General features: G+C 41.8%; 1 protein-coding gene and 1 non-coding gene across 4 annotated transcripts in view; one reads left to right on the top strand and one right to left on the bottom strand.

Annotated features, from left to right (window-relative positions):
- Positions 1-26704, top strand: part of ATG7 (autophagy related 7) — a 309278-nt gene that overhangs the window by 26789 nt on the left and 255785 nt on the right. For all 3 annotated transcript variants that reach the window (XM_066351845.1, XM_066351846.1, XM_066351844.1), the window contains exons 4-7: positions 6099-6216; positions 9652-9729; positions 16522-16638; positions 17922-18071. In XM_066351845.1, coding sequence (XP_066207942.1) covers positions 6099-6216; positions 9652-9729; positions 16522-16638; positions 17922-18071 — 463 coding nt within the window. The remainder of the gene's footprint in view (positions 1-6098; positions 6217-9651; positions 9730-16521; positions 16639-17921; positions 18072-26704) is intronic.
- On the bottom strand, positions 15218-15533 carry LOC136382720 (small Cajal body-specific RNA 2). The gene has a single exon (XR_010747338.1). It is a non-coding gene; the product is annotated as a small Cajal body-specific RNA 2 (non-coding RNA).

Genomic DNA, 26704 nt, shown 5'->3' with positions numbered 1-26704 from the left:
GAGGCTGTAAGAGAGAAAGAGACTGTAGTGTAAAAAGAACAAAGGGCCAGAACAGTGATCATACCTGATCAGGGAGGCAAGAAGGTGCTGAACTAGCAAAGGAGATGGGAGTTGTCAGAGAGGAGGAAGAACCAGAAAAGAGTGACAGAAACCAAAGAAGGAAGTGTTTTCAGGAAGAAAAAGATGCTCTTCAGTGTCAGAAGCAGAAAGGTCAGAGTTCAATGCAAGAGTCATTGGATTTGTTGATTAGATCTTTCTTGGTCTTTGACCACTCAGTTTTTCAAACTGAATTCTACATGAAAGGGTGGATGGAACACGATCCTTGTTGGGGGCCTATAAAGCAATGAGAATTGAAGACTTAAAGGCTTCAGTAAGGTCAATTTCTTCTGCTTTTTTGTACCTTAACAATGTCAAGATGAGGGATTTGGGAAGGCAAAGAGGACTTTCTTTTTAAGGACTCCCTGGTTTTTTAAATTGGAAGTAGTCAAAGGTTAGAGTATTTTAAATAAAGTGTCCCTAGAGTTTTTATTTAATCTCTCCAGAAGTCAACACATTTTATTTCTTTATCTCAATCAAATTACAAAATTAAACTCCATGACATAGATGCAAAACAGAGTTAGTCTTTATATCTTTAAAAGGTATGTGTTGCCTGACCAGGCAGTGGCGCAGTGGATAGAGCGTAGGACTGGGATGTAGAGGACCGAGGTTCGAGACCCCAAGGTTGCCTGCTTGAGCGTGAGTTTATCTGGCTTGAGCACGGGCTCACCAGCTTGAGCGAGGGGTTGCTGGCTTGAGTGTGGGATCAGACATGACCCCATGGTTGCTGTTTTGAGCCCAAGGTCGCTGGCTTGAGCCCAAGTTCACTGGTCACTCGCTCTGCTGTAGCCCCCTGGTCAAGGCATATATGAGAAAGCAATCAATGAACAACTAAGATGCTGCAATGAAGAATTGATATTTCTCATCTCTCTCCCTTCCCGTCTAGAGAGAAAGGAAGGGATGAGAGAGAAAGAAACATCGGCCTGCTGTTCTACCCATTCACATATCCATTGGTTGATTCTCGTATGTGCCCCAATTGGGAATCAAACCCACAACCATACCATATTGGAATGATGCTCTAACCAATCAAGCTAGCCAGCCAGAGAATCAGCATTGCAGTTTTAATATAATCTGGAGAGCCTAACATTCATCACAATCTCACTCCTATCTTTATTCTGGTACTAGACTGAAGGTTATATTTTTAAAAGATATTAATAGTTTTTCTTTTTGGAATAGTTATAGAAAAAAGTAGTTCAAAGAAGTTATGTTAGGTTTGATCTTATTACAAAATCCAACCATCTTAAACTTTAATGATCCAGAAATTTTAGTTGAAGAAGGTAAGAAAAATCTGTGATCCTACAGTTATGACTTTCACACAGATTGTTTGGCTTTCTGGTCATATTTTTTCATTTAGCTACTGAATACACTCAGTATGTGAGGCTCCCTGGTATGCACTGGGGGAGATGGGCAAGAGTAAAAACATGGTCCCTACTGTTGTGAAAATAGCCCCCTCGACTTGAAGTTTTAAGACCTCGTATATATCTACTGCTGATTAATCAAGCTACCTGGAGTAAGTCCTTTTAGTATTTTAGCTTCAGTTTCCTCATCTTTTTTTTTTTTTTTTTGTATTTTTTTGTATTTTTCTGAAGCTGGAAACGGGGAGAGACAGACTCCCGCACGCGCCCGACCGGGATCCACCCGGCACGCCCACCAGGGGCGACGCTCTGCCCACCAGGGGGCGATGCTCTGTCCCTCCGGGGGTCGCTCTGCTGCATCCAGAGCCAATCTAGCGCCTGGGGCAGAGGCCAAGGAGCCATCCCCAGTGCCCAGGCCAACTTTGCTCCAATGGAGCCTTGGCTGCAGGAGGGGAAGAGAGAGACAGAGAGGAAGGAGGGGGCGGGGGTGGAGAAGCAAATGGGCGCTTCTCCTGTGTGCCCTGGCCGGGAATCGAACCCGGGTCCCCTGCATGCCAGGCCGACGCTCTACCACTGAGCCAACCGGCCAGGGCTGGTTTCCTCATCTTTAACTCTCAGCTTCTAATGTTGCTTCAAGTATTAAAATTTTGTGATTTTCTGAGTCTCTCTTTCTTAGGATGGTTGGTGCTATGGTCTGAATGTTTGTGTACCCTCCCCCCCCCATTCATATGTTGAGAACCCAATGCCCAGGGTCATAGTTTTAGGCGGTAGGGCCTTCAGAAGGTGATTATATCATGAGGGCAGAGCTCTCACAGTGGGATTAGTATCCTTATTAAAGAGGCCCTGGAGAGCTAGCTTGCTCCTTCTGCCATGTGAAGACATAGCAAGAAGTGAGCAGTCTTCACAGGAAACCAAACACTCTGGCATCTTGATCTTGGGCTTCTAGCCTCCAGAACTATGAGAAATGTACTTCTGTTGTTTATAAGCTACCCAGTCTGTGGTATTTTGTTATAGCAGCCCGAACAGGCTAAGACAGGAAGTTTAACTGTCCTTGGAGCTCCTCAGAAGAAATGAGTTCTTTACATCCAAATTATTTTCATTATCATTGTACTTTATTTTTATTACTGTAACTCTGCATGGGTTTGTAGGAAAATCTTTACAAATTTATTCATCAAACACTGAATGCTTATATGCAGTATGTGTAGGTATTAGGAATACCTAGACTTATGAAACATGGAGCTCTGCAGGGGCCCTGGATAGAGGCAGAAGACAAATATTTGCATTATAGTGTGCTCTGTGCTGTAATAAATATGGAGAGGTAACAGTTATTTCAGAAATACTTATTATTCCCTCTGTTTCTTGATAATATAACATGCTAGGCACTGAGCATGCCGAGAGGAATAAGATACAGTTGAAGAGCTGACAGTCCAAGTTATCACTTATAGATGCCATGAATGTCTCAACTTTGCATAGCACCAGAAATCCCTTTTACTCTTGAGTCCCTGGAAGCCTCATGGATCTCTCCCAGAAGGTAGCAACACAGGATTCTGTTCTCTCCTTTGTATTAGGTGAATGATCAATCAAGTAGTATTTTATCAGGCACCAACTGTCTTGCATTGGAGGGTGCTGCCTTAGGGTAGGGTACTGCTGAACCAGACGCCAAAATGGAATGATTCAGATACAGAGGAAGTTCATTTCTTGCCCTCCTCATAGTCCAGGGCAGTGGTTCAGTCTTCTTCCCTCTTATGGCTTCATTATCCCAGGGGCTTGCCTTTGCATGCTGCTTACTGAATTGTCACTTTTGGGTAACAATAGATAGAAAGGGAAAGAGAGCCAAGGTGAAAACAGATAGAAGAAGCATACGCAGTCTCTTAAAGGTTCTAGCTGGGCAGGGACATGCATCATCCTACTCAGATTCTGCTGGGGAGAGCGCAACGCCTCCACTACCTGGCAAGGAAGCCTGGGGAGTGTGCTGCCTGGCTACCAGCATCTTGGGTGTATTCTGTTTCTGTTTAAGAAGAGAATATATTTGGTACACAATTTCTGTATAAACATTAAACTGGTTTTTTAAAAAAGTTGTTTTTTTTTTCCCTAGGCCTCTTACCCTTGAGGAATATTTCTCTTTTTTAGTCATAAGAAATATTTTCCTTTTCTAAGCCTCAAGTTGGACTCAGAGAAAAATAAGGCATAACGCTTGCCATCAAATAACTCAAAAAGTAGCTAAGGAAGTAAGACTCATAGTCAAAATTACCTGTGTGAGGGACAGGCTGTCTCTTATTCTCTGCTGTCTTGCTAGTACCTAACACAGATTTAACATGTGCTAGTTGCTCAAATAATTGTTGCACTCAATTAAAAGCCGTCTAAGTGCCTGGCTGTCAAAATGGGACAGAGTGTGGTTGATGGAAAGACACCAGTAAACTCTGTTAGAGGATGCTATAATCATGAACTCAGGTTATTATGGAAAGCAGGAGATAATTCAGCATGCTCCCAGACTAAGTATGACTTCCCAGGTTCCCAGAGTTCCCTGTGGCCATGCAGAGCTGTGGAGTAAGATTCCTGCAGGTGTGAAAAGCGACCTCTGCCCTCCTGGGGGATTTATTCCATCCTGGCCACCTCCATTTCCTGTCTGTTCTGGAGGCTCTGGCCACATGCCTGCCTTTGGCCATGTGTAAATAACAGGTGCAAAATAGTCTCCCTATCTTGGTAGCTTTCTGAGTAATCCCTGAGAGACTGAAGTGAAGTGAAGGCCAACTTTTCAGAGATAATGGGCTTGGGCTCAGGCATTTATGAGATCAATTCTTTACCTGGGTGTGTGAAAGCCGTACCAAAGCCTTGCTTTTGGACATTTAAGGATGAAGGCACCTTCCTCCTGTTGTGCTTGTATCTAAATTAGATCTTATTCTCTGTCCTTCTTACAGACAGCATTTGGCAGAATCTTTGCCACTCATTGTACCCCTTCACACTGTTCTAGGCTTGGACTTATTCCTGTAGCCCCCCTGAACCCAATTTTATGCGGGCTTCAAATGAAGTCTGCATAGAAGACACTGGTCTTTTAAACACAGCTATCATCGGTGCAGAAAATAAAAATGCATTCCTTCTGCAGTAGTGGTTAAGTGACAACAATATTAGGCTGCTGATGAGATGAATGTTTTCATTTAGCATCTGTAACCACTGAAATACAAGTTAATCATTTTAGAGAAGAGACTAGATATCTCCACATCTGAGTTTATGTTCAGAATCATCTTTCCCTCTCCTGACTCTGATCACTCTGAAGAATATGAAGTGTTCTGGGGCATTGTACCATACACATGTGGCACAATGGATTGGCAGGTAGCCCAGGTGTAACACATTTTGCCTTGTGACTCAGACAACCACCAGGGGTTTGCTCAGCAGCAGCTCTGTGAAGAGCCTGTTTGGGCTGGGCTCAGTTGTTGAACAGTCAATGTGACTGTCTTGAAAACACTCTAAAATACTGTTGGGCGAATGAGTTGTAAAATCTGTATATTCTTTTTTTTTCTCCCTCTTATTGTTAAAGATGGCCGCTGCCCACGTACGGCGGCTGATTACCTTCTTGCTTGGGTAGGGGCTTGGTTATGCTAATGTGTGCTGGAGGAGGGACTTTCGCCCAAAAAGTTTTAAAAGGAGGAGCTAGGAGGCCATTTTGGGAGAGGAGACAGCGCTGTGGTAGGGAGGAGGAGCCCATGTTATAGCAGGGCAAGGAGGCCACGTGGAAGAGGCAGCCAAAATGGCGGAATGCTGAAGGAGAAGCCAGTTTTTGTAGGAGAAGGAGATGGAGAATAGAGGTGAATAAGGCTGGCGGGGCCTTTGATTCTAGGAAAACCGGAAAGATTATCCTGGTTGTGGAACCGGAGGAACATGTGAGTGGGTGTTGGCGCCCGGTGTGTTTGTTTTTTACTTATTGGCTGGTATGAGTCTAGAATAAAGGAAAATGGTCCACCAGTTCTCAGCTCATTTGATTCCTTATGATCTGTCTGAATTAAATGTGAACCTACATGGGCCAGGAAGCTGGGATGGTGGCTGCGGCTACTGGCCTTACAAATACTTATGCTCTGTTTTATGTATAAACCGTTGCCACAAACAATGGGAGATGGCTTCCTGTAAGTGGAGAGTTTGGAACCAGGCCCTGAAACCTGGGAGGGCCTGAGTGAGGAGTGGGCAGCACAGCACCTTGGCGTTAAACAGTTCTGACCTTAGATTCCATCTCTGACTATTCTTACATGTCTTTAGGCAAGTTACTTAAACCTTTAAATGGGAGAACAATCTATCATGAGAATTCAAACCTTGTACAGTTCTTGGCACAGTAGAAGCTTGATAAATAATATTTCCTTTTCAGGTTAAAGATGGGAAGGAATAAAAAATAGAGAAAGAATTTACATTTTGGGGGTCAGGGAAAGAATATCATGCCAAGAGATTAGGGTAAGGGGAATAGAGTGGCTATGGGGAGATACAGTACCTGTTTTTATTTTTAAGGTAATGATACTCGTCTTTTTCCAAAGAAATGCTCAATCAACCTTCTATTTGCCCCTTCAGAGCACTGTCCTCTCTCACTGTTGTGCTTGTTTGTTTCTCACTTCCTGGCTCTGAGTCCTAGCTGTGCCTGCTTAACCATGTTTTTCTTGTATCCAGGAGTGCTCCCACCCCAGCCCATAGCTGCCCGGCAGTTGGGACACTATATAACACCAACACACTTGAGGCTTTCAAGGCTGCAGATAAGAAGCTACTTTTGGAACAAGCAGCAAATGAGGTTAGCTGGGAAAACATGATGTATTTGTTGTATTTTCTTCTTCTTTATTTTATTATTATTAAGTGAGAAGTGGGGAGGCAGAAATAGACTCCTGCATGTGCCCCAACTGGGATCCACCCAGAAAGCCCCCTACTGGTCAGTGCTCTGCCCATCTGGGGCTGCAGCTCTGCTGCTTAGCAGCTGAGCTATTTTTAGCACCAGAGGCTGAGCCATGGAGTTGTCCTCAGCTCCTGGGGCCAACTTGCTCACACCATGGCTGTGGGAGGGGAAGAGAGAGAGTGAGGAGTAGGGAGGAGGAATGGAGAAGCAGATGGTCGCTTCTCCTGTGTGCCCTGATTGGAAATCGAACCTGGGACTTCTACATACTAGGCTGATGCTCTACCACAGAGCAAACTGACCAGGGCCTATTTGTTGTATTTTCCATGGTGCCACAGGCATGGTGTTTCTGATCAGGTGCAGGGACCTGTCCTAGAGACTAGTGCAGGCATGGCCAACATATGGCCCACAGGCTGGATTTGGCCCATGTAATGAGTTTATGCAGCCCGCGATTAAATTTTTAATATTCTCCACTACTTTAAAATCTCAGCTACTGGCCCTGGCCGGTTGGCTCAGCGGTAGAGCGTCGGCCTAGCGTGCGGAGGACCCGGGTTCGATTCCCGGCCAGGGCACACAGGAGAAGCGCCCATTTGCTTCTCCACCCCTCCGCCGCGCTTTCCTCTCTGTCTCTCTCTTCCCCTCCCGCAGCCAAGGCTCCATTGGAGCAAAGATGGCCCGGGTGCTGGGGATGGCTCTGTGGCCTCTGCCTCAGGCGCTAGAGTGGCTCTGGTCGCAACATGGCGACGCCCAGGATGGGCAGAGCATCGCCCCCTGGTGGGCAGAGCGTCGCCCCCTGGTGGGGGCGTGCCGGGTGGATCCCGGTCGGGCGCATGCGGGAGTCTGTCTGACTGTCTCTCCCCGTTTCCAGCTTCAGAAAAATGAAAAAAAAAAAAAAAAAAAAAATCTCAGCTACTCAGAAGCAGAACCATCTTTGATTATTGGAAATTGAGATATTTAAGAAGATAGTGATATGTGGAATTCCACATGTGACTAATCTAGGGTTAACTTCCAATAATTGTTTGAATGGATTCACGATACTTCTTTATTTTTTTAAAAAATTCCATTATAAAGAGTACAACTTTTGTACTCGTCTGTACTCAATACGAACTGTTTGATGTTTAACGGCGATGTGAAACCCAAATTCTTTTAGGTGGAGTTTGCCAGTGCACACCCAGGGTCAAACAATTCATTATTTTTGTGGTCAAGTGTGCTGAATCAAGTGGCATTGTAGCATAGACAATAGCTGCAGTTGATAACTGAAAACGTGTCTGGCTGTTTGTAAAACGAAATAATTGTTTTATTTGCGATATAACCCCTTCAAGCTCATTCTATTAATTAAATATTGTTTCGATTGATTGCAATACAGTTTGGATATTTATACAGTATGTAATTATATTTTTATTAAAGTATATTTTTATTAAAATATTGTATATTAAAATTTTTTTCACTCACATTTATTCATAAACAAATTACATAATAAAATTTTGTTTACTTAAATGAATCATTTTTGTATTTAACATTTTTTAATTTTAATATTTTGTCCAGCCCGTGAAAAAAGTCTTCTTTCTAATCTGGCCCAGGGGCAAAAACTGTTGGCCATGCCTGGGCTAGTGTACAGTTGGTACTCAAAGATAGTTGGCTTCTGCATTGGTGGGAAGGTCAGGGAAAAGGCACTGAGACTTACCTGGGTTTCTGCTGGAATACGGGCAGTGTATGAAAAGTTTTGCTGATGTTCTCCAATTCTAACATCTTGCAACAGCTTGACCTCTGTCTGAGAATTCTGTTTCTATGTCTCTATACATGCAGGTTCTCTGTTCTTTGTGCCCCTGGAAGAGGCTTTCCAGTCCTAAGCACTATAGTGCCATCAGAGATGATTGTGTAGTCTCTCCAGTATCCTCAGGGCTAAATCTAAACTACTCAGTCTGATTTACAAGGCCCATCATGGCCTGGCCACTGTGGCCTTTCTGTGCTGTCACTCTTGACCTTGCCTTCTCTTACCTAGCCACAGTAAATCACTTCTCATACCTTCCTGCACCTACTGTTTTGTCTTCCTTTCTTCAGAGCACGTTGTTCTCTTGTCTGGAATGTCTTTCCTTTACTTCCCATCTCAGTTAGTGTGAGCAATTGAAATGGGGGGACAGTTCATTCCAATCCCCACTAACCCTTTTAATTGAGTGGTCTTCACACTGGTCTTAAAAAACAAAGGAGTCTTATTCATGTGGGAGCCATAGTTGGAGAAGGAAGTTTCCCACGTTGGTTTTGAAGTGGGTGTCCCTTACGTTCCTCACAATGATGCCCCTTGTGAGTCAGGTGATGGTGGTGGTTCTCCTTGGCCTACATCTTGACTGCTCCTGGGCTCCTCCTTTGGCTGCATATTTAAAAGGCTGTCAGGTCTGAATCCATCATGGAAAAAGCAGGCTCCTCCCCACAGGAATTCTTACTCCTTTCCGGGGATTCAGCCTTTTCCCAGTCTCCCTGCCTCAGCTTATCAGAAGCTGGGGCCTGCTCTCCAGTGATCCAGCTCCTCCACGGTTATTATTTCAATAGCAGGAACTTCTCTTTGCTTATTTCCCTCTTTCACCTGTATATGGGGAATGGTCCTTATTGTATTTGTCTTGCTTAGTGACACAATGTTTAGCAACTAATCTTAGCTTCTAAGACATCTTGTGACCAGCAGCTGCACATCAGTACCAGCTTCTGCTTGTAGTCACAGTTCTTGCTGAGTATTCTAAGTTTGAACTTTGTTCTCTTTCCTTTGCATCTCAGGGTGAGATGATCCCAAATAAGACTAAGAAATCCCCTTTATGTAGTTTAAATCACTGCCTCTCAGAAGCCCTCCTTGGCTTTTTTCCCTCCCAGCTCCGTTTGGTGTTCCTACCAAGAATTCTATATCCTTCTGTTATAGCACATCCTGCCTGGTGGTATAATTGGACATTTATGCCTCTATCTCTCACTACACTATAAGCTTCTTGAGGGTAGGGACTGTTTTTTTTATTTTTGTAACCCTGATGTGCCTGGTCTATATTAGGAAAGAAGTAAACATTTGTTGAAAGAAATAACGAAGGCGTGAATTGGCCTGGTTGCCTCCTTTGATGTTGAGACCCACTGAGAGGATGCCTCTGGTTCTGTCCTTTTCTTCAGCCTGTTATGAGAGTGTGTCTGGTGGAGAGGAGTGGGAAGTGGCAGAGAGAGAGAATGACCCACTCCGCTGCCTGGGATGAGTGATGCTGGCCTGTAGGAAAGAAGATTTTGGTGCTGTACAGCTCTGTGCTTCAGTTGAGAGTGAGCAGCTTAGAGGTGCCTGATAACCTGCCTTGACACTTCTTTTTCTTCTGGCAGATATGGGAAGCTATAAAATCAGGAGGTGCTCTTGAAAACCCTGTCCTCCTCAACAAATTTCTTCTTTTGACATTTGCCGTAAGTAAATGGACTCTGGGTCAAACCTTGATTGCTCAAATGCCCTGCCTGAGCCTAGTGTGCCAATAGAACAGTCTACTCTTCTCTCTCTGAAGCTTTTACCTTATGTCATTCAAGTCATGGCTGTTAAAGAAACGTTCATTTGGTTAATGTCCCCGTAGTGCTGGCCCTTATTACCAATGTAAAATTAATTCATTCTTACTGATCATATTGGTATTGTCATACTATTGATAATAACTGCATGGTGTATATAGCAGTCATAAAACTCTTGTCATTGAGGACATGAGAGTCAGATTCAGGGAGTAATGGTTTGTTATTGCTTAGCGTCTTTGTTAAATATAGTCCTGCAGAGCTCCGTTGCTGGTTTCATTGACATAAGGGAAAGTTAATATCTCAGGGACCCTGGCCATCCGCGAGCAGCTTTGGACACTAAAATGCTTGTTCATGCAATTGTGTTTTTTTAAGAAAGAAAAATGTTATTATATAAGTGAGATCTAATTTAAGTGAACATTGAGGACTGCTTTGAAAAGGAAAAGAAATCACATTAGGGTAACATCTGCTGCCTAGGGAAGTAAGGGAAAGAACCTGGTCTTGGTGATGGCAAAAGTGGTAAGGGTTGATTGTAGAGATACCCCCCCCCCACACACACACACACACTTATGTGTATATATACATATATATGCACAGGCATACTTTGGAAATATTGCAGGTTTGGTTTGAGACCACTACAATAAAGTGAGTATTGCAATAAAGCAAGTTCTAATCTTTTTGCTAGTAGAGGGTCTTGCCTTCAATTTGTAAAAAGAAAACACAGCATCTGTGAAGCACAATAAAGCAAAGCTCAATAAAATGCTGTTTGATATGTGTGTACATCTGTATATATTTACACGTTGAACTAATTTTTCTTCTATAATGAAGCATGACTAAATATTCTGTCAAGTGTATATTGTATAGACTCTTGTATAGCTGGTTTTTTCCAGTACTTACTGTTAAATAATAATTCTGCAGTGAATATGCTGGCCATACTGATATTTCCCCCCAGTTCATTTTATTTCTTTGGAATAAATTCTTTGCAGGGAGCATATAAACATATTGAGGTTGATATAAAGTGTGTTATTTCACCACAGCTTCATCAGCTTTGGATATTAATCCTCTTTCCCACAATTTTCTTTCATTTTTATTTATTTATTTTGTTATGTTAGAGGTCTTGGTTTTTTTTTCATCCCTACAAATTAATCCTCCATTTTCTCTGAGAGAATGATAAGAATCAAACTAGAGGCCATACCAAAGGGTGGCTATCTAAAAGGAGCAAATTTTCTAATAAGTTATACTGCTTTTTGTGTAGTAGTGGGGGGGGGGCAGGAAATTTTTAATTCTTTGTGGGATTACTAGGTACAATTTGCCATTAATAATTTGCCTGTAAAATTAACTTTATAAGCTTGCTACTAAAATACATATATATATATATATATATATATATATATAAGTAGTGTCAGTTGAAGATTTCTAGTTTTGTTATTTTTTTTTTTAGTGCGCACACAAAAAGAAAGGGGGTGACAGGACAGGCTGGAAGGCAGAGAGATGAGGATCATCAATTCTTCGTTGCAGCATCTTAGTTGTTTATTGATTGCTTTCTCATATGTGCCCTGCCGACGGGGGTGGGGGGGCCTCCAGCAGTGACCTTGGACTCAAGCCAGCGACCTTGGGCTTCAAGCCAGCGACTTTTGGGCTTTAAGCTAGTGACCTTTGGGCTCAAGCCAGAGATCATGGAGTCATGTCTGAGCCTGTGCTCCAGCTGGCAACCTCGAAGTTTCCAACCTGGGTCCTCAGCATCTCAGTTTGATGCTCTATCCACTGCGCCACTGCCTGGTCAGGCTAGTTTTGTTACTTTAACATCAATACATTTTCTATATTAAGAATTCTAGAAAGAAAATAAAAAGAATTCTAGTTGCCCTGGCCAGTTGTCTCAGTGGTAGAGCGTTGGCCCAGCATGTGGATGTCCTGGGTTCAGTTCCCAGTCAGGGAACAGGAGAAGCGACCATCTACTTCTCCACCCCTCCCCCTTTTGCTTCTCTCTTTCTCTCTTCCCTTTCTGCAGCCATGACTTGATTGGAGTGAGTTGGCCCTGGGCACTGAGGATGGCTCCATGGCTTCCACTTCAGGTGCTAAAAGAGCTTGGTTGCTGAGCAACAGCGCAACGCCCCAGGTGGGCAGAGCATCCCCCCCCCCTTGTGGGCTTGCCCGGTGGATCCTGGTTGGGGCACATATGGGAGTCTGTTTCTGCCTCCCCTCTTTTTACTGAATAGCAAAAAAAAAAAAAAAAAAAAAAGAATTCTAGTTAGTGGAATCTAATTGCCAATTTGTGCTTAAAAAGAAAAAATAACATTAACTGTTACTTAAAGTTTTAAGGCATTTTCCAGTCAGTATGTGTGTTGGCCTATTGCCCTTCCACTGAGCAGTCTCAGCCTGCCTTTCAAAAAATTAAGTTTCTATATTTTAAAATCTTCAGGTAAAAGGGGCTTTATGTTTAATTTGAGTTGAGGCCTTTTGTATCCTGAAAAGAATCCTAAAAAATTTATGTGTTTGGATTTCTGAAGATGACCTGATAAAGCTTCTTAGAAACTATGAAGTCGTTCCTCTTGAATTGTTTAACCTTTTGCTAAAGATGAGTGTGACAAATCATTTAAGTACAAAAAAGAGAGAGTAATCTCTGGAGATGTTTTTGCTTCTTTTCCTTCTGTTTTAGAACTTAAAGGAACAGACACTTCATTAATTTCAGTTTTGTAGTTTGTTTTGCTGCTGTTGAAGGAGAATTTATTCCTAGTTGATCAATTAGTGGCAGAATTAAGCAGTGTGGAAACTTTTTTTTTTTTTTTTTTTTTTAGGAGTGTGGAAACTTGATAACTAAACTTTCTCATCTGAACACATGTTTATATATGTTTATATTTTAAAATGTCATCTAGTATGATTTAATATATATGAAAAGTCCAGAAAAGGCAAATCCACAGAGATAAAATAGATTAGTGGTTTCCAGGGGATGGGGAGAATAGTGATTTTCTGCTAATGCAGTGATTTTCAACCTTTTCATTTCATGGCACAATAAACAAATTACTAAAATTCTGCCACACACCAAAAAATATACTTTTTGCCAATCTAACGAAAAAATAGGTATGATTTTGATTCATTTACATTGGATGGCTTTGTTGTGTTGGCATTTTTTATTTGAAAATCTAAGGGATAAGAGGTCAGTGCCCCATACTAAATAGTCAGGTATTGCATGTTTGGTTTTTTTTTTAAATCTTAGAGCTTCTTTTATTTTATTTTATTTATTTATTTATTTATTTTGTATTTTTCTGAAGTTGGAAATGGGGAGGCAGTCAGACAGACTCCCGCATGCGCCCGACCGGGATCCACCCAGCATGCCCACCAGGGGGTGATGCTCTGCCCATCTGGGGCGTTGCTCTGTTGCATCCAGAGCCATTCTAGCGCCTGAGGCAGAGGCCATAGAGCCATCCTCAGCGCCCGGGCAACTTTGCTCCAATGGAGCCTTGGCTGCAGGAGGGGAAGAGAGAGACAGAGAGGAAGGAAAGGGGGAGGGGTGGAGAAGCACATGGGCGCTTCTCCTGTGTGCCCTGGCCGGGAATCGAACCCGGGACTTTTGCACGCCAGGCCGACGCTCTACCACCTAGCCAACCGGCCAGGGCACATGTTTGGTTTTTAATTGAATTTATTGGGGTGATACTGGTTAGCATAGTTATACAGATTTCAGGTGCCAAATTCTACAACATATCTCTGTACATTGTATTTTGTGTTCACCCTCTCCCAAGTCAAGTCATAGTTTATCACTATTTATCCCCCCTATACAGGGCGTCCTTGGGTTATGAGAGTCTTGGCATACGACACTTCAAGTTTATGATGCTTGCTCCCATACAAACATAAAAAAATTGAGATGTGTTTTGGTTTACGCTGTTAGTGTTGTACTTAAAGACTAAGTGGGCAAACTAGTTTAGTTGTGTGTGGCGGAAGAATGCGCAGAAATGCAGCATATGAGTGAGGAAGTTGGCATTCCCAGTACACTTACCTATGCCATTTTGGACTGTTAAAAGTGCAAGTGTTCCATTTGTGTTGCTTTGTCATTTTTTCTGTTACTACAGTACAGCAGTGGTCCCCAACCCCTGGGCTGCGGACTGGTACTGGTCCGTGGGCCATTTGGTACTGGTCCGCAGAGAAAGAATAAATAACTTACATTATTTCCGTTTTATTTATATTTAAGTCTGAACGATGTTGTATTTTTAAAAAATGACGAGATTCCCTCTGTTACATCCGTCTAAAACTCACTCTTGATGCTTGTCTCGGTCACGTGATACATTTATCCGTCCCACCCTGAAGGCTGGTCCGTGAAAATATTTTCTGACATTAAACCAGTCCGTGGCCCAAAAAACGTTGGGGACCACTGCAGTACAGTATATTCATTCATGTCCCTTTCCTTTTTCTGTGGCTTGTGTTTTTATGTTCTAGATTATGATTTTATAACTGTGTTAGGATAAGTTAGTGACTTAGGCTAGGGTGTGTTTCAACTTACATCAAAATTCAGGTTATGTCACTGTTGTAGGAACAAAACTATGTTGTGACCAGAGCTTCCCTGTATTTTCCTGCACCTACCCCAGCAATAATCCCACACTATTGTCTGTGTTCATGAGTTTTTCTTTTTTCTCCGTCTTTTTTTTTTTATGATCCTTTTTTGCTCAATCCCTTCACTGCCCTCACCAGCCGCCACCCCCTTCTACAGTAGCTGTCAGCCTGCTCTCTGTGTGTGAGTCTCTCTTCATTTTGCTCCTTAGTTCATTTTGTTTGTTATGTCCGCATATGAGTGAAATCATATGGTACTTGTCTTTCTCTGACTGGCTTTTTTCACTTAGCATAATGCTCTCCAGGTCCATCCATGTTGTTACAAAAGGTAAGATTTCTTTCTTTTTTATGGCTACATAGTAGTCCATTGTAAAATGTACCACAACTTTTTTATCCACTCATCTTCTGATGGGCATGTAGGCTGCTTCCAATTCTTGGCTACTTTAAATAACACTGCAGTGAATATAGGGGTGCATATATTCTTTTGAATTAGTGTTTCGAGTTTTTTTGGATAAATTCTCAGAAGTAAAATTGCTGCGTCATAACAGGTATTACATGTTTTAAAAATTCTAGTGCCACACCAATTGAAAATCTCTGTGCCAATGTTTTCTTTGGGGGGGCGTGGATGTCAGTGATGAAACTGTTCTAGGATTAGTGGTGGTGGTGGTATAACCTTGTCAGTGTTCTAAATAAAACACTCAATTATATAATTGAGCATTGTGAATTTTATGGTGTGTGAACTATATCTCAATAAAAAAACTATGGCACAACCATTCATTTTTTATTTTAGCAAGATTCAAAAAGAAATATCAGTTAACCAAATAAACATCATTGTGGTCAGTGGTAACAGATTGGCAGGTGAGTTTTTTGTTTGTTTGTTTGTTTGTTTCCGCCACCAATGGGCCTCGCTGCACAGCGCCCCGAGGAGGAGGCTTCGCAGGAGGGGAGCTTTTCATCTCGGGTCCGCCCCATGCGGCTGGGGTCACAACCCGATTAAATAAGATCAATGTGTAGACGGGGGAGGGGCGCAGGGGGGGCACGCACTCACCTTGCACTCCCCACGCACGATCACATTTACGCGTCCACTCACACATTCGGCCCACACACGCCATCCACGCGACGCCACGGCACAGCACACATCACCCTTACCCCAGGCCGCTTTTCCCGGTGCAGGTGAGCTTTTATATAACCATAACTATGGGCGCCTAAACATGAGTGATTTGGAACACAAATGCTATAAGAATTGAGAGGCAAGAGCATTCAACCTGAGTGAGAACAGTATCTAGGACAGCTTCAGAGTTCTTTCTCCTTCATCGCTTACACCGGTGGGGGAACAGTCAGACTCACCTCTAAAGATATAATCTCTTATAATGCAGCTCCTGAGTTCATAGAACCTTTACTGTGACACATATAGTACTCACTTGATCTCTGTTTCATGCAGAAAGTGAGCTGCCCAAGGGCTGGGACTGGGTTTTATTCATCTTCTTATTGTTAGTCTCTAATGTTTTGCCTTGTACATAGTGAGTGCTTCATAGTCGTTAACTTGAATTTCACTGTAAGGCATTTCTGAAAACAATATTATATTTCAACATATATCAGTATGAACAGTAAAGCTTTAATGACATGATTAAATTATTTGATTATTAAGAGAATGGTAATTGTTTGCAGGTTGTGCCGGCACAGATGGAACATTGAATGTGTTTGGTATCATGAATGAAAGTTTAAGTTCTGGAAGCAGAGTTTAGATCTTCTTTCTGCCATGTACTATCTCTGTTTTGTTCCAATTCTTACCCCTTATGTAAGCTTTAGTTTTCTGTCTATAAAATGGGATGATAATATTTACTTTCCAGCCTGGTTTTGTGTATTAAAAAATAATGACAATGATGTCAATTACTTACTGAACACTTCCTGTTAGTACATGGCCAAAAAAACATACTATGTTTATTGTGATATAGCAGTGTGTGGTTTGTGTGGGAGTGTTTTGAGTTAACGACAGAAATTCAGTATTATGAGTATGTTGGACAGAAGAATTTCTAACAAGCTGGTCATATCTTGTGTGCATGTTTTTCTGTATTACATAGCTATGAGAAGTTATATTAATGATGCATTTCGATTTAGTCATTGGTGCTGTTCTGATATCCTGTGTTATATTCTTTCTTCTAGGATCTGAAGAAGTACCACTTCTACTATTGGTTTTGCTTCCCTGCTCTCTGCCTTCCAGAGAGTACACCTCTCATTCAGGGGCCAGTGGGCTTAGATCAAAGGTTTTCACCAAAACAGGTATCAATAAATAAGGCAAAAATGCAGGTACAGTTGGGTTTACTGTGCAAGCTTAGTTTATCTTGTACATTCTAAAGACAAATTGGCAGTTGATTGAATGAAGAGATAGTCACTGTGGAATCTTCCAAAGATGGTACTAGGAAGACTTATTGACAAAGTGTTTGTAAAATCATTTTGAAGGAGTAGTGAGCAATAATTTTCTAGGTTTTCAGTGGCAGTTGATAAAATTCTTAAGCTGGTAGGGAGGAATTATAGGAACATTTAAAAAGGACTGTAAGAATTTGCTAAAATGTGGTCTTCATTTTCAATGGGGGGATCATCAGGCAATATACTTTGGGATGAGAGTCTTTGAAACCAAATAGAAGGTATTTTCCTTCCCTTGTGCCAAGTTGCAGAAGTTCTGAATCAGGAATGGGTACATGGAGAGCTAGTCTTTGCAGTTTAAGAAGGATCATAAGTTCATTAGAGATGGTCCTAAGAAGAACAATGAAAACATACAGGCTGGTAGAACACAGACCCTCCACCAAAGAATTCTGTCTGTTGTTGAGGCAAAAATTGAGGGGCAAGATGATTTGAGTTCATGAAGCATGTCAGTTGCTAAAACCCTGAATTCTGAAGCTAGAGAGCAGCCCTGACTGATTAAAAAATAATGTTTGTTTACTAAGAAAAATAAAAGAATGTGATTTGTGTGGAATTAATCTCCCAAGGAGAAATATAAGTTGGGGGAAAGATCATGCCTGGGGATTGACTGCTGATAGGTGTGAGGTTTCTTTTGGGGGGACAAAAGTGTTTTTTAGTCATTGTGGTTATGCTTGTATAATCCTGTGAATGTGCTAAAAACAGCTTTGAATTGTGTGCTGTAAATGGGTCAGCTGTTTGGTAAGTGAATATGTCTCAATAAAGCTGTTAAAGATTATGGAAAGGTTCAGAGTAAAAATTCATCAGTGGTAGATTCATGCTTGGCTATCTCAGAAGAGAAATAATGTTGGATACCTCTTTCAGCCTTTGTGGTTCACATCTTAAACATCTTAAAGAACCAACATGCTGTACCATAAAATGTCCCTTTGTGCTCTTAAGACACACTACCATGCACATGAAAGATGTTATATAAAAGTGAAATGATATTGTTTGGGGCACTTTTATGTTCATTTGCTGCAAAAGAGTGACAGTGATGTGATCAGTCATTTCCAGTCTTCTGGCTTGAAATTACCTTTTATTTTAATTTTTAGCTCAGAACCATATATGTAATAGTCTGAATAATAACTTATGTTTTCTATTTTCAGATTCGCGCTCTTGAGTGCGCATATGATGAGCTTTGTCAAGCTGAAGGAGTCCCAGCGCTACCTTATTTTTTAATCAAGTATGATGAGAACACGGTGTTGGTTTCCTTGCTTAAACACTATGGTAGTTTCTTCCAAGATCAAAGGACAAAGGTCAGAGAAACTTTGAGTATCATTTTATTTATTCAGTAAAAAAAATCTGTTCATGTTATGAGAGACCACTGCAAAATTCAAACTCATTTATATTTCTTTAACCTTGTAAAGAATATTTCATGACATTTCATTACCTTCACCCTCTCCCACATGTGCAGTTCCCAGATCAGCTCCTGCTTTAGATTTTTGTAGCTCTGTTGCACCTCAGAGTAATTTTGCATTCCTTGTTTCCCATTAGTGATGAAGTTATTTCAGTTTTCCTTCCCATTGTATTTTGTATGTATGTTTTAATTTATTCCCAGAGCTACCACTGTAGTTCAGGCCCTGATTATCACACTCCTGGACAGGTAGAATCTTCCTGCTTCCCTCGTGCACACCACTAATAAAGAGGAGCCTTCCCTAAACTGCTCCCTTTGCTATGTCACTCATTGATCAGGGTTAACAGTGTCTTCCTTCTGGCTCCAAGCTACCTTTCTGCCTCATCTTCCACCTTTTTCCTCTTAAACCACGGCTCCCCTAAGCAAATACACCTAGAACTTTTTCTCCTTGTGTTATATCATCTTCCTGAAACATATCCTATCTGTGAAAATCCTAAGAAAAGCTCTCTTTTTATTGAAATCCTATCTCCACTGTGAAGCCTTCTCATGGTGGGGAAATGTGTAATACCCTCTCCCTTTCTGACCTCATGGCACTTACTCCCTGACTCTCCTTTTCTGCGCAGCTCCCTTGTACAGTACTTTTTGTGCCGTATTAGTCTGTAAGCTCCTAGATGGCAGGGACCGTGTCTACATAGTGTATGTGTCTGGTATCTTAGGCACTCAATAATTTTTTGAATGAATGAATGAATACTGTAAGTGTCCTTTAGAAGTGATGAGATATATAGTAAGTTGTCTTAGCCATACAAGAGATTTTAAATTAAAAACTAAAAACTGATTAGTTTTATTAATTTGAAATCAACTGGGTAATTTCAATAGCCACATAGACCTAACAGAACTGAGAGAAGAGAGACTTCTGACAGCCTGATTATTCCTTAGCCTGAACTTAAGATACCTTTTTTTTAAAGTATACTCTTTTTCAGAGGAAGCCCTTTTTAAATTGATGGCTTATGATTAAAGTTTTATTAAAATTCTTTTCTTTTCCCCCAGGCAATTTCACAGAACTGTAGCTAAATTAGTAGCAATGAAACCAACCATTAATAATTCAAAGTCCAGTCTAGAGTGAGGTCCTGTTGTGATAGCAGACAGGATTAGATAGCCTATGTTTAAATGCAACTGTAGTTCAGGCTGTGTATAGTAAAAAAGAGGTCCTCCCTTAAAGTGCACCTCTACCAAAATAATAATTTGCATAGCACTTTACAGTTTAAAAGGGGCTTTAACACACTTAATTTTGTAATAACTTTGTGAAATAGGTGTTATTAGTATCTGCATTTTCTATTTAATGAAAGTGAGGATCAAAGGCACATGGCCAAATGGTCTGATTCCAAGCTCATATGCTTTTTCCTATTCCATTCTCTCTCTACTAGGGCAGAGCTTGACCTTTGGAATCAAATAGATCTGGATTTGACACCCAACATTGCCATTTAGTAGCTTGATGACTTTGGGGAATTGGCATGATCTTTCTTTACTTTAGTCGATCTGTTAAAAAGTGGTAAGACTACCTCCTACAGGCTTTGTGAAGATTAGACATGATAATGTGAATAGAATGCCCCACATATAGCAGGTGCTTTATATGCATCCACTTCCTTTCTTCTTCAAGGGCAGTATCTTTCCAAAGACTGAATAAATCTCTGGAGTGTCCTTTGAAGTGCTCTGGGTAGTTTACCAGTGCTCTGGCCCTGAGACCGGTGACCTGTCAAGTGCAGGCATAGAGCCCTTCTCTGGGTTAGGGTTGCATGTAGGAAAGCCTAGAATTGCTCAGCATATATGTTCTCACAGAACCTAAGGTCTTCTAGGGAGATGAGACATTGACTTGTGGTAAGTTAATTAGAAATTCAGGCGGCAGAAGAGAAGTGCCAATGAAATGATACAGATGGTTCTTTGATTCCTTACCTGTGCCCCATCTTGTTCTAGAAAGGTTCACCAAAACTGTGCAGATGGTGGCCTCATAGGAATTTCATGGCCTCTTGACTGACTTCCCCGTCTGTGGTCCTGAATGTCCCATCCATCCCCTATGTGCTGCCCAAATGCATTTTCTAATATGTAAATTTGATCATGTCACTCTTGTACTTCCAACCATTCTATAGTTCCTTTTGATTTCAGGATATAGTTAGCTTGGCCTTCAGGGCCTCTTCAAACCAGTTCCTGCCCATCACTCTCGCTTCATCTCCCAAAATTCCCTCAAGATGCTCGCTATGATCTGGCTACAGCTATGCCTTCCACATGCCCCATACTTCTCTTACCTCTGCCTTCAGACATGCCTCTCTCTCTCTGTCTTCCTTCTTTCACCTGGCTAGGACCTCACCCTTTTTCTGGTTCATCACTATTTGATAGCCCTCTTCTGTGTTCAGGTAGCAGCCTCTCTCCTAGCACTGACTGAGCTCTAATGTCATTGTTGGTTTGCTTATCTATCTGCCTGCCCCCTCTCCCTGACCAGCCTGTGAACTTTTAGCACCACGGTCATGTCCTACCCTACACTGTGTCCTCAACATTCAGTGGAGTATTGGACACTTAATGGGCACTTGATGTGTGAATGTTGAGAGGAGGGAGAGACCATTTTGAACTAGTCTAGTCACAAAATGCTTCAGGGAAAGGTTTCTGTGAAATCTAAATATCACTTCACTTGAAGTTGTTCCTTTTATTGCATTAATCTAATTCACTCTTTCATGTAATTGCACTTTCTCTTCAGTATTCCTGATTCATGAAGTGTTCTTTTTTTTTTTTTTTTGTATTTTTCTGAAGCTGGAAACGGGGAGAAACAGTCAGACAGACTCCTGCATGTGCCCGACCGGGATCCACCCGGCACGCCCACCAGGGGGAATGCTCTGCCCCTCCGGGGCGTTGCTCTGTTGCATCCAGAGCCACTCTAGCGCCTGGGGCAGAGGCCAAGGAGCCATCCCCAGCGCCCGGGCCATCTTTGCTCCAATGGAGCCTCGCTGCGGGAGGGGAAGAGAGAGACAGAGAGGAAGGAGAGGGGGAGGGGTGGAGAAGCAGATGGGCGCTTCTCCTGTGTGCCCTGGCCGGGAATCGAACCCGGGACTTCTGCACGCCAGGCCGACGCTCTACCACTGAGCCACCTGGCCAGGGCCATCATGAAGTGTTCTTGAAGGCCTGTTCTTCAAAAAAAATAGGCATTCTTTTCACTGTGAACTCCTGTGGTTATGGTCTGGCTTTGTGTTTTACTCTTTTCTCTGCCTCCTGCTCTTACCAGCACTTTTTTTCCCCTTTTTTATTAATTTTAATGGGTGACATTGATTAGTTAAGTTACATAGATTCAGAGAAAACATCTTCAGGTTATTTTGACAATTGATTATGTTGTATACCCATTACCCAAAGTCAAATTGTCTTCCGTCACCTTTTATCTGGTGGTCTTTGTGCCTCTCCCCTCCCCCCATTTTCTTCCCTTTCCCTCCCTCCCCCTAATAACCACCACACTCTTGTCCATGTCCCTGAGTCTTTTTTTGAATTTGACTCCAAAGGCAAGGGAAGTGAAGGCAAAGATAAATGAATGGGACCACATCAGACTAAGAAGCTTTTGCACAGCAAGAGAAACTGACAACAAAACAGACAGCCAACTAAATGGAAGATGATATTTTCAAATAACAGCACAGATAAGGGCCTAATATCCAAAATATACAACGAACTCATAAAACTCAACAACAAACAAGCAAACAATCCAATAAAAAAATGGGAAGAGGACATGAACAGACACTTCTCCCAGGAAGAGATACAAATGGCCAACAGATATATGAAAAGATGTTTATCTTCATTAGCTATTAGAGAAATGCAAATCAAACTACAATGAAATACCACCTCACACCTGTTAGGTTAGCTATTATCAATAAGACAGGTAATAACAAGTGTTGGAGAGGCTGTGGAGCAAAAGGAACCCTCGGTCATTGTTGGTGGGAATATAAAGTAGTACAACCATTATGGAAGAAAGTATGGTGGTTCCTCAAAAAATTAAAAATAGAACTACCATATGACCCAGCAATCCCTCTACTGGGTATATACCGCCAAAACTCAAAAACACTGGTACGTAAAGACACATGCAGCCCCATGTTCATTGCAGCATTATTCACAGTGGCCAAGACATGTATACAACCAAAAAGCCCTTCAATAGATAATTGGATAAAGAAGATGTGGCACATATATACTGTGGAATACTACTCAGCCATAAGAAATGATGACATCGGATCCTTTACAACAACATGGATGGACCTTAATAACATTATACTGAGTGAAATAAGTAAATCAGAAAAAAATTAAGAACTGTATGATTCCATACATAGGTGGGACATTAAAAAGACTCAGGGACTTACCAGCACTTTGAAACCCCTGGGAAAGTCAGTATTCCTCTGTGAGCAGTGGTGTCCTCACATGTAAGGTGGTGGAGAAAGGTTGGCATCTCTCCAAGTGTCTTCCTTTTCAGTCAGTTTTCTTTCCAAGGTAATCTCATTGTGTTCATGATGCCTATGACCACTTACTCTGGACGCAGACCATGTTATCCCACTGCCTTTCTCCAGCCCCTCAAATTCAGTATCTTCAGGCTGAACTGATGATCTTCATCTCATATCTGGCCCTCTTCTGGGCATCCCTGTCTTGCAGTGATTCCACCTTCCATCTAGTGATGAGAGCCAGAAATCTGGGCAGCCTGCCAGACACCCCCATATCCTGTCCTTGACCACCCCCATATCCTGTGGATTTCCTGTCCTAAACTTCTCTCAGTCTGCTGCCTTTGTATTTCTTCTGCCACCACACCAATCTAAGCTTCTGTGATCTTTCATTTGCTTTACTACAGTAGCTTCCTAACCATTTCTTCGTGTCTGCTCTGACCTCTCTTTAATCCCCATATTATCCAAGGCAATCCTTTGAAAAGCAAATCAGATCATGTCACTCTCAAAACATACTTACATCTTCTTACCTGAGCTCTAAGAATGAAAACCAAATTCCTTATTGTGGCACACAAGACTTTCCATGGCCTGACCCCTGTGCAGATCCAGGACTCTAGTGAGTCCATATTCCCTCTTGCTTTGCACCTTGCCACACTTCAGAGGTGCTGCTGGGAACCCTCCTGCCACAGGGCTTCTGTGCGTGCCTTTTGCCTGGAAAGCCCTTCTCTCTCCTTTCTTGTCTGCCTGTTCCATCCCCACTTCCATCCCTCCCATTTGTGCATTGAAGTGTTAACTCTTTCTTAAGATTTAAACTTAATCATGATTCCTCAAGGAAACCCTATCTGACCTATGTAATGGTTATTCCACCTATAATGGGCTCTCATAACACTGTGTAGCTTTTCTTTGTAATATTTAGTTTTCTTGGGTATCTTTGATTACTGTCTTTTGCTCTCGTGTATGTGTAAGTTCCTTGAGGGCCGGTATCCTATCTGATTTTTCACCATTCCATCTGCATCCTGTAGTATCTTGCCTGGCATGTAAAATACAGTGGAAGAATGGATGCATGCATGCATGAGTTGTGAGGATTGGAGCTCACATATGTGAAGCACCTGCGTCAGTGCCTGACACACAGTAGTAGGCCTTTAGTAAGTATAGGTTGCTCTTAGTATGGCTTATTATAGTGTTCTCTTTAATATGAGTATTTTGCTTTTTAATATGAGTATTTTGCTATCTGATTAAGGTCATGTAGCTTATGAAGGCTTTCCCAAAATGTCAGAGCACCTACAGTTTATGTCTAATATGAGTCTCAGTGTTCTGACTAGAGATAGAATATGAAGGAATGTGTGATTTGCAGTGGGTAATTTAGAGCACTAGCTCTTAATTTGGGGCAAGGGTGGTGGTGCATAACCTCTTTGAGAATTTGGTGGAAGCAATGGATCCTCATCCCAGAAAAGTACAAATCTACACACAGTTCTAGTATTAATGTCAGAGGATCCACAGAACATTGAAATCCATTCATGGGTCTTATTTGGGTTCCTGGCTCAGAGGAAGATAAAGGGAAGGACAGGTATTAGTCCGCCTGGGGAGACCCTATTTGAATTGCTGAGATAAGGAGGGTGATGGCCCATCTCTGCTCAAGCCGGATACTTCTTGCTCATGTCCAGAGCCTTGGCTGGCTGAGAGAGAGTGGTACCTGCCCCTGAAGAGGGCACACTGTCCATTTAGCCAGCAACAGCTGCAGCTACCATGTTCTAAGTTCTGACTGTGTACCCAGCACAGAGCTGGTTACTCATACATGCTATCCATAATCCTTCCAACACCCTGCAAAGTGAGTAGTATTGTTCCCATTTTACAGATGAGTGGAAGGGAAGTGCAGTTAGGAGATTAAAACCCATTCCTTGCTCACAGCATGTTGTGATAGGAGGGCCAGATTTTGGGTCCCAACTGCAACTTCATGAGCCAAGCCCTCTGAGTCTTAGTTCCTTTCTTATATACACCCTCTTCTTCCAAGATGGTTTTTTTTTTAAAGAAAAAAATTTTTGTTAATTATTAATTTTAATGTGGTGACATTGATAAACCAGGGTACATATGTTCAGAGAAAACATCTCCAGGTTATTTTGACATTTGATTATGTTGTATACCTGTCACCCAAAGTCAAATTGTCTTCCATCCCCTTCTATCTGGTATTCTTTGTGCCCCTCCCCTCTCCCTCTCTCCCCCCCAGATGGTTTTGAGAATTAAGAAATGGTGGATATAAATAACCTTTCTTAGGTTTTACTAAAGTGACCAACGTTTTTACAATGAAAAGGAGGACAAAAATATATTGAAGAAAATACCATAAATAAAAGAGACATTTTATTTATTGCAATAATAATACACTATAATATGATAAATGCATAATAAAAACATTTGTAATGTTTTATTTTGTAATTATGCTTACATGCCTATTAATTTTTAATAATGTAAGAAAAAAAGTACTCATTTAGATAAAATACGTCACATCACACACAATGGATCGACTCTGCATCGATTGAATATGGACATTTACAGATTAGTCTTCCAATATCAAAAAGGAGGATGTGTTAGGACACTTTCTGAGGGAGAACGGAACTTAAAAAAAAGGACTGTCCTCCCTAAAGGAGGACAATTGGTCACCTTAGTTTTACTCATGTTATAACTATGTTTTCTTAGAATAAGTTTGTCAATTTTTATTTTCAAAGGAAAATTCTTTTCTTTGGACTAACCTCAGTCTCCAGCTGTTTTACAAAAATTGAATTTTGAGGTCCTGAGTTATGCAGCCGGCTTTGCCTTGACCAAAGAAAGGCAAACTTCTAGACTTTTTGGATTTCAGTAATACCTGAAGAAATTGGGAGTAGCTTTCCTGCAGGAGAAGTGCCTCCTGAGATTGGCAGGGTTATCAGTTCAGAAGTCTCTAGGCAATCCAGGAAGATTTTACCAATTCAGTGCTTTCTTTAAATTAAAGCTCAATGGCAAATGCATCTTTGATTGGTTTCCTCTCATTTCTTGGTTGACTTATGGTTGTTTAGATGATTACTTAATGTCATACTTCTTTGCCTGTTACTGATAGTTAAAAATACCTGTGACATTATGCCTCAATAATCATATTTAAGTGTGTCTTTATGTATATATGTACATATATAGCTGAAACAAAACTTTAAATAATACTTTACTAGGTGCTTATTTTCTATCCTACTTTGTTTTATCTTTTCGAAAAATGCTAGTTTGTGACCCACTAAAAGATTTAGGGCTCACATATAGCCCATCATCTGTATTTTGGACAATACTGTGTATCCATTTTGAAAATACTGGCAGATAAAGGAATTGTGCTAGGCATGGTTCCATTCATTATTTTTTAATTTTTATTTATTTATTTTATTTTATTTTATTTTTTTATTTTTGCATTTTTCCGAAGCTGGAAACGGGGAGGCAGTCAGACAGACTCCCGCATGCGCCCAACCGGGATCCACCCGGTATGCCCACCAGGGGGCGATGCTCTGCCCCTCTGGGGCGTCGCTCTGCTGCATCCAGAGCCATTCCAGTGCCTGAGGCAGAGGCCACAGAGCCATCCTCAGCACCCGGGCCATCTTTGCTCCAATGGAGCCTTGGCTGCAGGAGGGGAAGAGAGAGACAGAGAGGAAGGAGAGGGGGAGGGTTGGAGAAGCAGATGGGCGCTTCTCCTGTGTGCCTTGGCCGGGAATCAAACCCGGGACTCCTGCACGCCAGGCAGACGCTCTACCACTGAGCCAACCGGCCAGGGCCAATTTTTATTATTTTTAAGTGAGAGGAGGGAAGATAGTAAGACAGATTCCTGCATGTGCCCGATCCAGGATCTACCCAGCAACCCCCATCTGGGGCTGAAGCTCGAATCAACCAAGCTATCCTCAGTACCTGAAGCCAATACTTGAACCAGTAGAGCCACTGACTGCAGGAAGGGAAGAGTGAGAGAAGAGGGTACAGACGAGCCATATTTGATAACATTTATTAAATATTTGGAAAAGAGGCAGATGGTTGCTTCTCATGTGTGCCCTGACAGGGTATGAAACCCAGAATGTCTGTATATCAG

Source organism: Saccopteryx leptura, chromosome 10 (assembly GCF_036850995.1).
Source record: "Saccopteryx leptura isolate mSacLep1 chromosome 10, mSacLep1_pri_phased_curated, whole genome shotgun sequence".
NCBI classification, from domain to species: domain Eukaryota; kingdom Metazoa; phylum Chordata; class Mammalia; order Chiroptera; family Emballonuridae; genus Saccopteryx; species Saccopteryx leptura.
Note: the sequence above shows the minus strand (reverse complement) of the source record. Positions and strands in the feature narration are given on the sequence as shown.